This window comes from Ananas comosus, linkage group 14 (genome assembly GCF_001540865.1).
Source record: "Ananas comosus cultivar F153 linkage group 14, ASM154086v1, whole genome shotgun sequence".
NCBI lineage: Eukaryota > Viridiplantae > Streptophyta > Magnoliopsida > Poales > Bromeliaceae > Ananas > Ananas comosus.
In genome coordinates, this window is record NC_033634.1 from 2,524,526 (window position 1) to 2,539,711 (window position 15,186).

The 15,186-nt window shown below is 40.4% G+C and overlaps 3 protein-coding genes across 4 annotated transcripts; all 3 read left to right on the forward strand.

The window, feature by feature from the left end:
• On the forward strand, nt 4,480–7,833 carry LOC109720335 (protein RER1A-like). The gene is made up of 3 exons (XM_020247384.1): nt 4,480–5,044; nt 7,113–7,293; nt 7,376–7,833. Exons 1-3 carry the CDS (start codon nt 4,650–4,652, stop codon nt 7,430–7,432), a joined length of 633 nt encoding a protein of 210 aa, XP_020102973.1. The 5' UTR covers nt 4,480–4,649; the 3' UTR covers nt 7,433–7,833.
• Nucleotides 8,053–10,821, forward strand: LOC109720336 (protein DCL, chloroplastic). 2 transcript variants are annotated; one of them, XM_020247385.1, is made up of 4 exons: nt 8,053–8,552; nt 9,623–9,740; nt 10,343–10,509; nt 10,598–10,821. In XM_020247385.1, exons 1-3 carry the CDS (start codon nt 8,206–8,208, stop codon nt 10,505–10,507), a joined length of 630 nt encoding a protein of 209 aa, XP_020102974.1. In that variant the 5' UTR covers nt 8,053–8,205; the 3' UTR covers nt 10,508–10,509; nt 10,598–10,821. The 2 variants fall into 2 exon arrangements, with proteins under 2 accessions (XP_020102974.1, XP_020102975.1); XM_020247386.1 differs by having other exon boundaries at nt 8,072–8,552; nt 9,626–9,740; nt 10,343–10,821.
• On the forward strand, nt 11,481–14,056 carry LOC109720746 (pentatricopeptide repeat-containing protein At1g79540). Its single transcript, XM_020248040.1, has 2 exons — nt 11,481–11,882; nt 12,059–14,056. The coding sequence occupies exons 1-2, from the start codon at nt 11,649–11,651 to the stop codon at nt 13,811–13,813; spliced, it is 1,989 nt and encodes a 662-aa protein (XP_020103629.1). The 5' UTR covers nt 11,481–11,648; the 3' UTR covers nt 13,814–14,056.

Here is a 15,186-nt window from a genome sequence, read left to right on the forward strand (position 1 = left end):
AGTTTACATCATTGATGTTGATTAGTCCATGTAGTTAGTTACTGTTTCATATTTGCATGTTCTTAGGCTTTGGAGAATTAATTCTACCTAATGTTAGGGTCCCACTATCCGATGGCTCGTCGACGCCTCAACTATCTCATAGAAAGGAGAACAGTTGCCCTTGCCTATTATGAAGTGCTCGATCTATCACAAGCGACAAGAAAATTTAAGACTTAAAGATGCCTTAGTATTGAGAAAAAACCGGTGAAGCTAACGATCGATTCATATCATCAACATAGAGCAACAGAATATGTGAGGCCATTGCTTACAAATTGCGAAAGGTTTGGTGCATAAAAAAGACCTTTGCAAGAACTATATAGAACTTGATAGTTGGTTATAGTGATAGAAACAGGAAATCTAAAAGGTACTATTTCTGGCGAGGGCGATGTGATCCTCATGAGGGATTTAATTCGTGAGTAACTCTATAATGTACTTTAGAGGGGGGGGTAAAAAAACATGAAAAAGGCAACTAGTTAGGGCAGTTTGATATTGAAGGCTATCTAACGTTGTTGAGGGTTACAGTTAAGAAATATGTCTTTTTGTTTTCCTATTGCGCTACAGACGCGACAGTTTTTATGAAAACAAATAGCATGCTTTCTCGTCGTATATAGCATATTTTATCTGCAATCTTAGATGAAGCCTTCGAACCGCACAAAAATAGTAATGGCAAAAGATTTATGGATCTCATTGAGTTGGAGCGTAAAAGTTGATCTCGAATACTTGAGGTTTGATCAAGAGCTAGACTATGGGCGGTTTGGTTAGGCTTAAGTTTGGGCCCAACAAAAGTATTGAATTTGGGTCAGTGAAACTTGGCTTCTACCATTTTTTGGGCCTAAATTTTGAGCTGCAACAACAGCTCACAATGGATTAAATGATAAATATTTATTTTTAAATTTATAAGCAGTATGGTTAACAATATGCTCGAGTCACAATAAATTTAAAAAATATCCTTAATTATATTATCTAAACAATTCTTACAAAAATACTATAATATTTTTTTAAAAATAATAATGTATGGACATTAAATTATTTTGACTAATAATAAGTTAAAATGTTAAAAAAATCTAAATGTGAATCTGAAATTCAACTTTTTCGGTCAACTCATAGTACTCATAACAACGTGATTTAAAAGTCAATATTTTTTCATTAATCTTATGAAGACTGTTTTAAAGCAAATTTCAGAAAATTATTTATGGACCCTACTTAGGTGTATTTTCTAATGTGACGACCTAATTTCTCATATGGTCACTCATTTTAGGACTACTTCCGTCCTAATACATTTAACTCTTTTAAGGATCTAGCCACCACCTAAAATGCTCAAGCTGAATTAAGAGTAGTAGCCTTATTATATCATAATATAGAACTATATGGGATCTCACACCCCCTCCCCCCCCCTCCCCCTTCTAAACTCTGACATTCTCGTTAGGCTCAGACTCATAAATATCAGGAACCGACCTTATGGAAGAGCCGCATTTTACCCACAACAGTGAATCATATGAGAGTCTCGTTCTCTCCGCTATATACTTCTGGCTCAGTCGAGACTCATCTCATACCAACTGGTAATTGACTTTAATACCAAATATAACGATTCAACTTTCCAGAAGGTCACCTATCGTAGGACTACTCCCATCCTAGCACGCTTAACTTTCTTAACATTTTGGACCTAATCAACATTCAAAATGTTCAAACTGAGTTAAAAATATTAGCCCAATTATATCATACATAAATATATAGAACTATCCGGATTTCATATTTGTTAAGTAATTGGAAAATGAATAGACATTCACATGCACTTAGGGATGCAAACGGGGCGGGAGAGTTTCCCCACCTCCCGCTCCATTTCTTATCGGGGCGGGGCGGATTCGGGGCGAGTTACTTTTCATTTTATTTTTGGCTCCCACTTACCGCTCCATTCGGGGCGGATCGGAGCGGGAGCCGGATTTTTGACGGATCGGGGCGGATTGAAGGAAGAAAAGAGTCTCCCACCTCCCGCTCCATTTACTTGGCGGATCGGGGCGGATTCGGGGCGGGTTATATTTTTTTATATTTTTTATTCCCACTTACCACCCCATTCGGGACGGATCGGGACGGAGCTCCACCAACCCGGATCCATTTGCATCCCTACATGCACTAAAGATTAAGATTTTGACACGTGGGCCACATTCTCATTTCACGTCAACTGCTACTTCCCCTCACTCAATAATCAATATGGCATCTGACACCTCACGTGTTATGCAACCATAGCTTTTTTCTTTTTCTTTTTTCGGTTATATATTGCCACTATTTTTTTTGTTTTTTTGAGAAAGATATTGCCACTATTATTAAAGCCCAAATCCTTTGTGTGATGCAATGCATGATGTCTTTTTAGCATATACGTATAAGATCCTTTAAACCATTGGTATTCCACTATAGAATTCAAAATTAGATTTTGTTAAAGTTAAATTATGAGCTCTTTTTTTATTATTTTTTTTATGGAAATCATCCCATTTATGACGAGTAGGTTGCTTCCAACAAGAAGGAAAAAAATTAAATAAAAATTCTAAATGGTATCATGATTGGTATGTGTACGTGCCTAAGTAATCGAGTTTAAAAGGGCATTAGATAAAAGTGTTAATTCATATAGTTCCTTGCAAATATAGTAAATATGTAGTGAATGAGAAATATATTTTTACAAAATTCAACTTTCATATATTGTTTCTATAAAAATTTTGATATTTTCAAATATATCCCTACCGTTAAAATCGGTTAGAAAAATTTATTTAACCATAGGTTAAATATTGAAGCTTGATTAGTTTTTGATATTTTTACCCTTTTATATTATACTGTTATGGTTTTTAGAGGAACATATTTGTGATGACAAAATTGAAAATATAAACGATTCTTTAACAATAACAAACCAGAGAGACATTTGAAAATATTAAAACTTTTATAGGGACAATATATGAAAGTTGAACTTTGTAGGGATATATTTGTAATTCACTATATTTGTAGAAATCTGTATGAAATTAATTCTAGATATATAAAATTGTTTGTTTTGTAGTGGTGTACCTTACATAAACAAATGATTACAAAATGAATGGTCTAAACTAGTGAACTCCAAGCAGTGAGATACAAGAAGAGAAAAAGGTGAGATCATGCTGCCAATCCGAGCTCACAAGTTGGAGTGCAGTGATATGTTACCCACTTCATTCATTAGAAAAAGTTTGTGGGTTTCACAATCTTAATTTTAGAGATTTGAATTGTCTACCACCCACGGGGTTGCTGATACAACTGTTAGATTTTTAGCAGAATTAATCTGTGCCACCTATATTGAACAGTGCAGGATAATTATACTAAAAATCAATGGCGGGATGAATCTTGTGAGAAGAAAATCCTGCACACAGAATTGTAAGCTTTTGCTTCCTTGATTTAGTACCTTATCTGTCCGAAGTCAAAAAACCGATCTCAAAATGTTCTAAAAATTCATGTTTCCAGAGAATCCAGCTACAGAAGAACCAGGAACAAAGAGCTCTCCCTTTTGCCTGCTTGATTCGTTGGTCGATAGGAGGATCTCGTCAGTTGGTGGATGCAGATGCAAATTCAATCCAACTTCAGCCTTGTCCAATGGACCAATATGGGCCAAATGGGCTCCATTTAGCCCAGACCACAATTCACACAGGCCCATTACATTTGATGGGCTTAAACACATTAGTCTAGACAGGGTTGACCGGGTCGGATCCCCAGTGCTTTGAAAATTTGACCCGGTTGGACTTTGCACGGGTCTAATCAATACCATATTTTAGGCCGATGTTAGGACACATTCGGTTCGTAATTGAAAAATAAAATAAAATAAAATTTGATTATATTAGAGTAAAAAGTAAAATAATATATCATTCACAATTTTGAATTTATTGTTGAAATGAAAACCAAAACAAACTATTGGGATATTTATGAAGTAAAAGAAAATTTTGAATAATTTACCAATTAAAAATTCAAAATTAGATTGAACTATAAATTGCTGGGACCATTCCGATTCTAGAATTGAATGCAAATTAAAATCTGTTTTCACTAAAATAAATAACAACTATCGAACTCAATTGATTTTATTTTGATTGAGGGCCTAAAATCTAATGGTTAATGCATTTTTATTCTAAAATAGACAGCAAACATTATATACTAAATCAAGATAATTATAAATACAAAGATAAGAATGGTAATATTGGGCTTGATGCCGTTGACGGACATATTAAAAAGAGGAAAGGGACAAAAGTAAAAAAACAAATAGAGTTTAAGGGAGGTAAAAAAAAAAATTAATTGGAAAAAAAGAGTGAAACTTAAATTAGAAAAATTGGGAAGATAAGTCAGAAGATAGATGCACATCGCCCTTCGTTTGCGCTCTCTAATCTAATATATATATATATATATAATAATCTAATCTCCATTCTTTGCTATATATGATAACTCCCACGGGTCTCCCCCTTTTCCCATTTCGAGGCTCTCCATTCATTCGACAACGCCAATAAGCGAAGAGAGAGAGAGATAGAGAGAGAGAGAGAGAGAGAGAGAGGGGGAGAGAGAGAGAGAGACCTCGTCTCGCGAAGGAGAGGGGATCGCACGGAGGAGGCGACGCCATGATGGATCCCTCCAGCGGCGGCGGCGGCGGCGGCGGCGGAGGAGGAGGAGGAGGGGAAGGAGGAGGCGGAGCGGCGGGGGCGATGGAGTCGTGGGCGGCGGAGGCGGCGCGGCGGTACCAGCACCTGCTCGACCGGGCGACGCCGCACGTGGGGCGGCGGTGGGTGGGGCTCGGCGCCCTCGCCCTCGTCTACGCCGTGCGCGTTTGGTTCGCCCAGGGGTTCTACATCGTCTCCTACGCCCTCGGCATCTACGTCCTCAACCTCTTCATCGCCTTCCTCTCCCCCCAGGTCGACCCCGAGGTCGAGAGCCTCGGCGACGGCCCCGCGCTCCCCACGCGCTCCTCCGACGAGTTCCGCCCCTTTGTGCGCCGCCTCCCCGAGTTCAAGTTCTGGTGCGTAACCCCTTCAAAATCGGTTCTTTCGATCTGTTTGATGCGTGATCTCTGGTGGGCAGAGGAAGGATTTGATGTTCTTGTTTATAAGTTTAGGGTTTTTATGCGGTAAAATTGGTGATTTGACCTAAATAGATTAGTACCAGGACATGATAATGCGGATTGAGCATTCCAGGGTACTTGCAGTTTGTGGGAGTTATGTGATATCGGCAGATCTAGGAGGGATTTGCTTGAAAGCTGAATAATTGGCGTAGAAATGAAAACTTTGTAGCTTGGCCCGGGTATTGATTTCTCCCTGGAATAGATATTGGTGTTCTTACATCTTAACATTAGTTATGTTATCTTTTCTCTTTCTTGTGAGGACGATTTTTCAGTTTAGGAACGACAGCTCTATGTCGGATCTCCTGGTGTTGCTAACTCTCTTTGCTACATGGAGTATGATGGGCAGAAAGAAATAGAATTAATAGGCGTAAAGATGGTCAGGAGAGTTGAAGATTAAGCCTGTTTCTGCATCCGCGTTTACTTGGAATTTTAATGAATTGAAATTCGTGTAAATGCGTATGTTCTTGCTTATTATCATTGTGCTTAGGATGTGCAACCTCTTGTAAGGCCTAATCAGGAAATATATGTTGCCCATAACACTAATGCTTTGATTCTTTAGAGGGTCTAAACACTTCCATTATCAAGCTTTTCTTCTCTAATGCTATGAAATAATGTTGGCACCAGAGAAGCATTTGGTGTAACGTGCTCTCAGGGTGATTCCGACGACAATATTTGAGCATCAAAGGAGGGAAGTTCTAAATTTCTTTTAGGCCCTTAAAAGTGTCAGAGTCGATGGGGAATTTTTAGGCCCTTAAAAGTGTCAGAGACAATGCACCACATTTCCAAACGGGGTCTGCTAGAAGCTTTTCATTACAAAATGTTGTTGTAGTTGTGATCCTAGTTAGCTACCTTTGTACATCGTTGATTTATTGATTTTATGTTCTTAAAAATGTCTTATTATTAGTCATGCTGTTTAGCTGCTCTTTTACAATATTGGTTGTTTGGTTTGATGGAGATACTAATCTATCTGGTCCTTGTCTGCTTATTTTCTATGTTGATGTCTAAATCTGTTGGTGCATTATCATTCCAGCCACTTCTGAAAAGAAATTTATGTTATTTGTAAACACTGTCTGATGCTTGCTTGTTGTTTGGGATGCTTGCCTGAGTTGGGTAGTTAATTGATTAATTTGTCTCATCAAAAATAAATTTATGGTCGACCAAAGTAGGTTTTATAAATGGATATAAACGATGACTAAAATTAGAATTCATTAGCAATTCTATTTTGGCTTTATTTTACCATGCAAGTTATCCAGCCGAAATAACCACTAAATGGGAGAAAATGAGTGGAAAGTTCAACAAACTGCAAGATTACATCACAAGAAAAAGTCTAATCTCATATTTCCTTCTAATGCCATTCTCAGGTTCTATCTTGTCCTTGTTAATACTAGGTAATTTATAGCATCCTTATCCTGGTGATGCTTTCTCATATCTAACCAATAGTTTTATCATCCTTACCGTGTCACTTGGCATTTCTTTCTCATAAGCGGATGACTATTGAAATGAGGGAAAATAATCTCAAGTTTTAAGTTCTCTACTAGAAAAGACATAAGATGGGCATATATAAAGATTAAGATTCTCACTTCTCCAATAAAAAGTTGATCAGTTGCCTTAGTCATTATGTGATTAGTTAGTGGTTGGTGGTGCTTGAGCTTCTACTCTTTGATTAAGCTACTTTTGTGTCCTGACAGCCCTTCCAGCTGCATCTTCAAATGCAATTTATCAACAGTTCTGCATGATTTTTTAACTTAACCGGTCTCTTTCTTTCTTTTGCTTTTTTTCTAATCATCGAAATTTGTTTCTCTTAGGCAGGAGAGATTATGCTTGGCCGTCGTGCATGCCCTTTCTTTGTGTAGTAGTCCACTTTGTCAATTGATTTATTGACCTTACAAAGGCTGTTGAGTCGTTAGAGCTATCTGTACTTTCATAACTAGGTGCAATTAATAACTTTCCATTTTCTCCTGTGCAGGTATTCACTTACTAAAGCGGTATGTATCGCTTTCGTGGCGACATTCTTTAGTGTGTTCGACGTGCCAGTGTTTTGGCCGATTCTACTTTTCTATTGGTTTGTGTTGTTCACGGTCACAATGAAGCGACAAATTCTTCATATGATTAAATACAAATACGTTCCTTTCTCCTTTGGGAAGCAGGTAAGTCGAGCTCAATATTAATTAGAAAATCTTCTAGTTTTCTATCACGTTTAATTTCTTAATCTTTGGCTTTCTTTTTCAGCGCTACACTGGGAAAAGGGCAGCTTCTGTCGACACCGAAATTCTTCCTAAAGATTAAATATTACCATTGGGATCGAAATGCTATTCTTAGAAGATAGCTTTGCAGGGTAATCCAGAGTTAAAAGATGATTTACTTTTTCTCAGATCGAAGGATTAGTGATTTTCTTTTCTAGTAAACATTTGGTGTCAAAAGTAAAGACTGGGAAAACCTTTTGGGATCCCGAACTTACAGCCAGCTTCAGGAAACCAGTTATATCTCCCCCTCTTTTCTTGTATCTGATTTTGTTAATGCAATATCAAACCAAGCATAAGTTTTACTGTATCAGATAATTGGAGGTGGCTAAATATGCCAACTCTTAGTTCTAATTTATCGCTCTTTGTAAACGTTCCTTGTACTGAGGTATTGGGGAATGATCAACTCTTTAGAAGAATAAAATTTGAGCAACATCCTCGATCAAACCTGGGATTTCTCATGTGTCTTGCTGCAAGCAGGAAAGTTCGTATGTTTTCTTTCATTTCGTATAATAGTTCAGGGAATTTCACTTGATTAGTTCGTCTCACAGTTGATTTAATTGCGTGGAAGAATCTAAGTTGTTGAACCTATAATTTTGAAATCATAATATTTAATTAATGGTACATACATATTTAATGGTGCATATTGTTGATTCAAAATATCTTTAGTTGGTACATCACCTGTAAATCATATGTACGTATACTTTCCCACCGCAAACAAAGATCACTTCCTCACAATACACACGGACAGGTCGGTAGTACTAGTACATGAACCCTCCTTAGTCCTTACTCGCCTAATCGAACGCGACGGTATCACACATGGCCTTCGCCGCCGCGCTCCTCCTCGCGCGAGGCGCCCCGCTCCTCCTCCTCCGCTGGAGCGCGCGCGCCCCCCGCGCTGGCGCCGGGGCCGCCGCGCTCGGGGCGGCGCGCCGTCACCTCTCGGCGCTCTCCACCGCCGACGACCTCCCTCCGCCAGCGCCGCCGCCGCACGTCGACGGCGGGGTCGGCGCTCCGCTCGGGGCCAAGGGCCCCGCTCCCCCCTCCCTCTCCAAGGCCTGGGCCGACGAGCCCGGGTTTCGCCGGTGGAAGGATAAGGAAGCCGAGATCCTTAGCGACATCGGGCCCATCATCGCCCTCACCAAGAATATACTCCACTCCAACAGGTACCGGAGAGCTCGAATTAGAATTATGGTGGTAGGTCATCGGGTAATCCTTTTTTGAGAAAGCGGATTCCTCAAACAGTGGTTTCTAATGGCGTTTCCTGGACTCAAATGTCCTGATAAATTGATTGGAGAATCGATCTCCCTTTTTCTGCAATCTTTCGTGGCAATTGAGATTACTCACGCTATATGATATGTATGTCGATTGCATTCTTTTTCGGCGAAGCCAACAGTAGAAAAAGTGCTTTTTTTCTCTGTACAAATGAAGCTTTTTCTACACTTGTTGGTTTGCACCACTAATCATCTACTACTTTGGCATGTTATGGGAAGCTTTATGCTACAGAACATGGAAGTGAAGCACTAGAGAGCTCCACGAACTTTGTGTGTTACAAAAATGAAAATGCTTAAGATAAGAAGGCAACTTAAACTCTAAATGCGGAAGCCATGAAAAGGGCACGGAAGCTAAAGACGACTTGAGTTGAATTTAGCGAATTGGAAAATATATGTAAGTTTTGCAGCTTGTGCTCAAGCAGCTCATTAACCGAAAGCTTTTAGGGAGCAAAGTGATAACTTCGACCTGGGGAGTCCCATTCTTCTAGGAATCACGAAAAATGAAAAATCAGTGATAGGCGGTCGCACTATGTGAATGTACTCAACCAAGTTACGTATTTCATAGTGCGAGAAGCATAAGACTTAGGTGTGATACCTGTAAATTTTTACAAAAACAGATGTCATGAGATGACGAGAAAAACTAAAGTATCACTGCCTGATGATTCAGTGCAATGATGCTTCAGTTTGATTGTTGGTAAACGTCGAGGATTTTCTGAAGACTGAGCAAAGATGAGGAAATTGGTTGTAAATTTTCCATTTTCCCTTGGAGTTGGATCATCTGGAAACCAAGCAAGTAAAACTTGCTTATAGGTTGCTTACGAATTGAAGCAAAAGATTTTTCAAGGCGGTGTATGCGGAGGCCAGGAAGATCTGCAGTGTTACTACTCGTCGAGTCGCAATTTTCACAATGTTGTATGGTCTGCCACAGTTTATTCTACCCTTTTAACTGACTCATTTTGCAGCAGATACAGGGATGGTGAACATCTAAGTGCAGAGGACCAGAAGGCTGTTGTAGAAAAGCTTCTCGCCTATCATCCACATTCAGAGGATAAGATTGGTTGTGGCCTCAACTCCGTAATGGTAAGTCCCCAATTCATGATCTTGCATATTTTCTCTTGAATATTAGCTGTACAATCTTATAACATTTTACCTGTATTTTAGTTGTTTTATATTCACACAATTTTGTTTATTTGCACAGATTCGTATGAATAAATGTAGTTCGTAATCAATATCACGTTGTGTGCCTTAATTAAACTGGTAAAATATTTGAGCGAAAATGAAGGCAACTTCAGGGCCCATTTAATTGAGCTGCAGTGTGACATTGTTAGATGACATTCAGTTGCTCGTTCTTTTTTGTGCCTGCCTTATTTCTCTTTCCCTTGTTTTTTTTATTTTTTCTGCATTATCAGCATCTCATGCAGGGATTTTCAATCCATTGGTTATGGATGAAAATACCACAAAATTTAGAAAGATTTAAGCTGTGGACTGTTAAATATTAATATACATGTACGATTTTTTTAAAGCTTGTGCATCTTCCTTGCCTTTTGGCATGATTGACTACTTTAAGTTAGTGTTTGCCAATTTTGTTAAAAAGGTTTTACCAAAAATCCTTTTAAATTGAACATGAACTTTCACATAACTTGTCTTCTTTGTTTCTTTTCTTTTTTTTTTTCTGTATTTAGGTCGACAGACATCCACAATTCAGATATTCAAGGTGCCTCTTTGTTGTACGAAATGACGGTGGCTGGATCGATTTCTCATACCAGAAATGTCTTCGAGCATACATCCGAGAGAAGTATCCATCTCACGCAGAGAGGTTTATCCGAGAACATTTCAAACGGAACTGAAGGTGAGGTGAAACCTGTCTTAGGGGTTCTTGTGATGGCTAGCATAGTAATTTGCTGATCTTTTAGCTCACCATCTTCAATCATTCCCAGGCCGTTGAAATTTAGAGTTTGGATGTATGAACTAGGCTCCAAGGAAGCACAATTTTATGAACTGGATAGTGCAAAAATTTATCAGATTAGTTATCTGTTTTGCCTCTAAACTATTTCTCTATATCAGATTCACCGAATGCGGAATTATTTGCTGTATCCTGTGACTTTTGTTAAAACTCGGCGAAAAGCTTATGCAAATTTGGTTCTTCGTACTCTGTATTACACCTCTGGACTCTTTTTGTTGTGTATTTGAAAGCGAGAAAAAAAGTTTAAAAAAATAAAAAAGACAGAGAATCACCCTTGACTTTTGTGGAAGCTTTTACGTTTGTCCCAATCTTTTTATTGTGGGGATGAAATCGTATTTTGTTCTTATATCCTGTTTACCCTTGATTGATGATATTATAATAATAATGTGTGAAAGTAATTCAGGCTAAATTACACTTTTAGTCCTCAAACCACAAGGCGTGTAAAATTTTAATTTATTATAATTTTTAACATAAGTTTTTAAATTAAGTTTTATAATTTAATTTATAGTTTATTAAATGCTGATATATAACCGATGTGTAGGTAATATTATATTTGGAGTACAGCAACTTATAGATTCCTTTATACTCATAAATTTTCAAACATAAAATTTCGGCCTTTGAACGAAAAATGTGATGTTAGGATGATTAGTGATTTTCGGTTACGGTGATAATGGTCTTTTAGGGTTGAGTGGATGATTGTTGAATAGTATAATTTAACGGATGGAATTGATTAAAGAGATAAATTTAACCGTTAAAAATTTATGAATAAAAAAGGATATATAATGATAAGAGTATAATAGTTAGACTCATTTCTATTTTTTGTATTATTATTGGATTATCAGTAACAGTATCATTATATATTTAGTTGGAGGACCAATCGTGTAATTTTGCCCTGCTGACTTCTTCAGCTCTCTGCTGCCGCACCCCGGACGATATTCTTTCTCCCTCCCCAACCCGACGTCCCTCCTTCTTCTTCTTCTTCTTCTTCTTCTTCTTCTGTATCTCTCTCTGCTCTTCATGACCGCATGAGATGGGCCAGAGCCCACCCCCACTCTCTTCTCCGGAGATCCAACCCCCATCATCTGCATCTCCTCCTCCACCCCATCGCCACCATCTCCCTCTCCGCCGAGCTCTCCCTGACCGAGTCCCTCGTCTCCCTACTCCACTCCCTCGTCCGCAGCGGCGTCGTCTTGCTCGCCATGGCCGTCTACAACCGCATGATCAAGTCCGACTGCCGCCCCAATCGCGCCACCTACAACATCCCAAGGCCGTCGAGGCCTTCGCCCGCATGCCCGACTTCGGCGCCCGCCCCAACACCTTCGTCTTCAACACCCTCCTCCGGGCCCTCGTCCGCAGCGGCGTCGTCTTGCTCGCCATGGCCGTCTACAACCGCATGATCAAGTCCGACTGCCGCCCCAATCGCGCCACCTACAACATCCTCATGGACGGCCTCTGCAAGGCCGGCATGGCCGACGACGCCCTCGCCCTGTTCGACGAAATGCTCGGCCGAGGCATCCCCCCCAACACCGCCATCTACACCGTGTTCCTCTCGTCCCTCTGCAAGGCCGGTAAGCTCGACGAGGCGAGCGGCCTCTTGCACTCCATGAGGCGCAAGGGGTGCGGCCCCGACGCCATCACGTACAACGCGTTGCTGAGCGGGTTCTGCAAGCTGGGCCGCATCGACGAGGCTTTCCAGCATTTGGAGTCGTTCCGGGAGGAGGGCGGTTTCGTTCTCGGATTGAGCGGGTACAGCTGTTTGATCGACGGCCTGTTCAGGGCGGGGCAGTTCGACGAGGCGTGTCGGCATTACAGGGAGATGCTGGAGAGGAATGTGGCGCCGGACGTCGTCCTCTATACGATAATGATCAGAGGGCACGCCGAGGCCGGTAGAATCGAGGATGCTTTCGCGTTCTTGGGCGAGATGTCTAATCGCGGTCTAGTCCCCGACACATTCTGCTATAACACTCTCATTAAGGGCCTCTGCGACGCGGGTTATCTTGATCGGGCGCGTTCTCTCAGGTTGGAGATCTCGCAGAACGACAGGTTCCCCGACTCGGCCACGTACACTATCATGATTTGCGGGCTGTGCAAGGAAGGTCTTGTTCACGAGGCGCAGCAAATCTTCGATGAGATGGGGAAGCTAGGGTGCTATCCGACGGTCATGACGTTTAATGCGCTCATTAACGGTTTTTGCAAGGCTGGGAAGCTAGAAGAAGCCCGCATCCTGTTCTATAAGATGGAGATGGGACGAAACCCTTCTCTGTTCCTTAGGCTCTCCCACGGGGCCAACCAGGTCCGCGATAGCGAGAGCCTTCGTCGGCTGGTCGAGGAGATGTGTCAGTCGGGGCTTGTTCTGAAAGCGTATAAGCTTCTCCGAGGTATAATAGACAGCGGAGTTGTGCCCGACGTTGTCACGTATAACATACTGATCAATGGCTTATGTAAAGTGGGGAATCCGGATGGGGCGCTGAAGCTCTTCAAAGAGCTTCAAATGAAGGGGCATTCCCCTGACGCAGTCACTTACGGGACGTTAATCGATGGGCTCATGAAGGCTCACCGAGAAGACGATGCTTTCATGGTGTTTCAGCATATATTGCGGGGTGGGTCCACCCCTAGCTTGTCGATCTACAGCACCCTCATGAGAACTTTGTGTAGGAAGAAGAGAATATCGCAAGCAGTGAACCTCTGGTTGAACTACTTGTCTCAACAGTGCCAAAATCCTCAAGAAGCTGGAGTAGTTGCAGCGGTGAGGAAACATTTTGAGGACGGTGAGTTAGAAGAAGTAATAAGAGGCTTAATTGATATGGATCGGAAACACGGTTCCGTTCGTCCATTTCCGTACACAATTTGGCTTATTGGGTTTTGTCAGGCGAGAAAAGTCGAGGACGCTCTTAGGATTTTTAACATTCTGAGAGAGCTCGACATTGACGTTACTCCGCCAAGCTGCGTCCTTCTTATTAATTGCTTATGCAGGACTAGGGATCTATCCTCGGCATTGGATGTTATGCTCTATGCATTGAGAAAAGGTTTCAATTTTATGCAACCAGTTGGCAATCGCCTACTTAAGAGACTTTGTGTTGATAACAGGAAGCAGGCTGCCAAAGCCCTCGCATGGCGAATGCATCTTGCTGGATACGATATGGACGCATATCTGCGGGATACTACTAAAGTCCTATTATACAATCATTAGAAGTCTCTCTTGTATTTTACTTACGACTTCACCGTTTCTTTCAAGACTGATTGTAGGATTTTCGTATAATTGGAAGAAGTTGCTTGGGTAAATTACCCATTTTCAAAATGAAGCAGCTGCAGAGGGGGTACCAAACTTTGTATGGTTGGGTGTTTTTTTGACCCCTACAGTAGTTTGTAACATCAATAATAAGGTAAGGTAGTTGATGAGGATTTTTTTTTTTCTTTCTAATTTATTTCCTTATATTATGCTCTCTCATAAGTTTCTGATTGCTCTTCTTCACGCAGTTTAATATTATTTTGAAGTTGATATCTCCGTAATCACAAATTAGCAACCTTAGTAAACCTTTGAAAGTGTATATAACCACTAACTCGAATTGCAGTTATTCTGAATTCATCAGTCATTTTTGACTCTAGAATTTCCCCCTTCTAAGCATTTCAAGAATGAGAGCATTCTCAGCCTCATAACCCTAATTCTCAAGTTTCAACATTTACTACTGTAATTCTTGTTCTTGTTTCTGTTCTTAGTCTCTATGTTAGTTTTAACTCTAGAATTTCCCCCTTCTAAGCATTTCAAAGAATGAGAGCATTCTCAGCCTCATAACCCTAATTCTAAGTTTCAATATTTACTAGTGTAATTCTTGTTCTTGTTTCTGTTCTTAGTATCTATGTTAGTTAATGCTGAACTCTGTTCCTTCCGAGATCAGTATACATTGCATTGCAGTTTGCAATTTCTTCAGGAGATTAATGCAGGGAAGGTCGATTTGCGATCCTCAGAGAAGCCGACGCAATTGTTGATACGTTTAGCGTAGCGAGCATCCGAAAGCTATACCTGATTCGAGGTAATCTTTTCGAGTATCTGTCTTTGGGTTTTCCACTTTCCAGAGAAGCTGCATACATTCTATCTGGTCTCTGAAGTTCTCCAGCAAGTTACATATTCTTTGTTTAGAGGTGCAAAAGTCTAATGTTCTTCTGCATCCAAGTTAGAGTACTTACTCCTCTGAAAAACAAAATTCAGAGTAATTCTACTGCTTTTTCTGCATCCTTATTCTGGTGGGAATAAAATAAAAAATTCTATTCTGCATAACTGCACTCATATTCCAGAAAATATTATTCTGAACATATGCTAATGTACCCAAAAGAAATACATACCACCGATGAATTTTCGCTCTGAGAAGCTGGTTTTGAAAACTGCCATCACCATTGAAGTCGCCGACGATAGTGCTCGATTCAAATTCAAATACTTCAAAGCAATTTTAGTTTATTATCTATGAAAGGATGAGCATTTGCGTACTAGTTCACAAACAATTGTTGATTCCTAGTCTAGCTGTAGCGTTTTCGACTATCATAACTACCATTTATTTTGTGAGTTGT